General features: G+C 49.8%; 1 protein-coding gene across 1 annotated transcript; it reads left to right on the plus strand.

Moving 5' to 3' along the window:
* Window positions 1-806, plus strand: LOC107735505 (BTB/POZ domain-containing protein 9-like; the record flags this gene model as incomplete). Its single annotated transcript, XM_016547163.1, has 2 exons — window positions 1-58; window positions 471-806. A coding segment is annotated over exon 2 (317 nt), but the record flags the coding sequence as incomplete, so codon positions are not given.
* Between the last annotated feature and the right edge of the window lie 17 nt (window positions 807-823).

An 823-nucleotide genomic window follows, 5' to 3' on the forward strand; every position in this document is an offset into this window, starting at 1 on the left:
TTAAAGAGCCATTTAAAAGTGTACGAGCAATGAAGGGATTGTTCACCCAAAAATAAGAGTGAGTAAATTGTTTTTTGTTGATTGATTTTTATTTTATTTATTTTATTTTTGAATTCTGAAGTTGTTCCAAACCTGTATGAGTTTCTTTCACAAAAATATATTATGAAGAATGTTGGTAACCAAAAAGTTGACCGTAACCATTGATATCCATAGTATGGGAGAAAAAAATGCTATGAAAGTCAGTGGCTAGTGGTAGCTGTTTGGTTACTGTGTATGTTTCTGGCTGGTGACGGTGAGAGTCGTCAGTCTTGGCTTTGTGTGAGGAGCTGACACACAGTTTGTGGACCGCAGAGGCTGTTTTGTAAAATCAGCTATGAGTTTTTCCCGATTTCTCCTCTTCAAGCGGGATGAGTGGATGTGATCTAGATGAAGCGCAGCAGGCGTTTGTCTTGACGTGATGTTCTCCTCAGGGCTCTTCTGTACGGAGGAATGAAGGAGTCGCAGCCGCAGGCCGAGGTGCATTTGGAGGACACCCGCGCCGAAGCCTTCGGGATGCTGCTGCAGTATCTGTACACGGGCCGGGCCAGTCTCAGCGCCGCACGCGAGGAGGTTCTGCTGGACTTCCTGGGCCTCGCCAACCGCTACGGCCTGCAGCTGCTGGAGGACTCCACGTCTGAGTTCCTGCGCACGGTGCTGAGCACACAGAACGTGTGTCTGGTGTTCGACGTGGCCAGCCTGTACTCCCTGAGCGCCCTCGCCGCCGCCTGCTGCTCCTACATGGACCGACACGCTCCGGACGTCCTGCTGTCAGACGGCTTCATGA

This window comes from Sinocyclocheilus rhinocerous, unplaced genomic scaffold, assembly GCF_001515625.1.
Source record: "Sinocyclocheilus rhinocerous isolate Xijiao unplaced genomic scaffold, SAMN03320098_v1.1 C36101804, whole genome shotgun sequence".
In the NCBI taxonomy this organism is placed as follows: Eukaryota; Metazoa; Chordata; class Actinopteri; order Cypriniformes; family Cyprinidae; genus Sinocyclocheilus; species Sinocyclocheilus rhinocerous.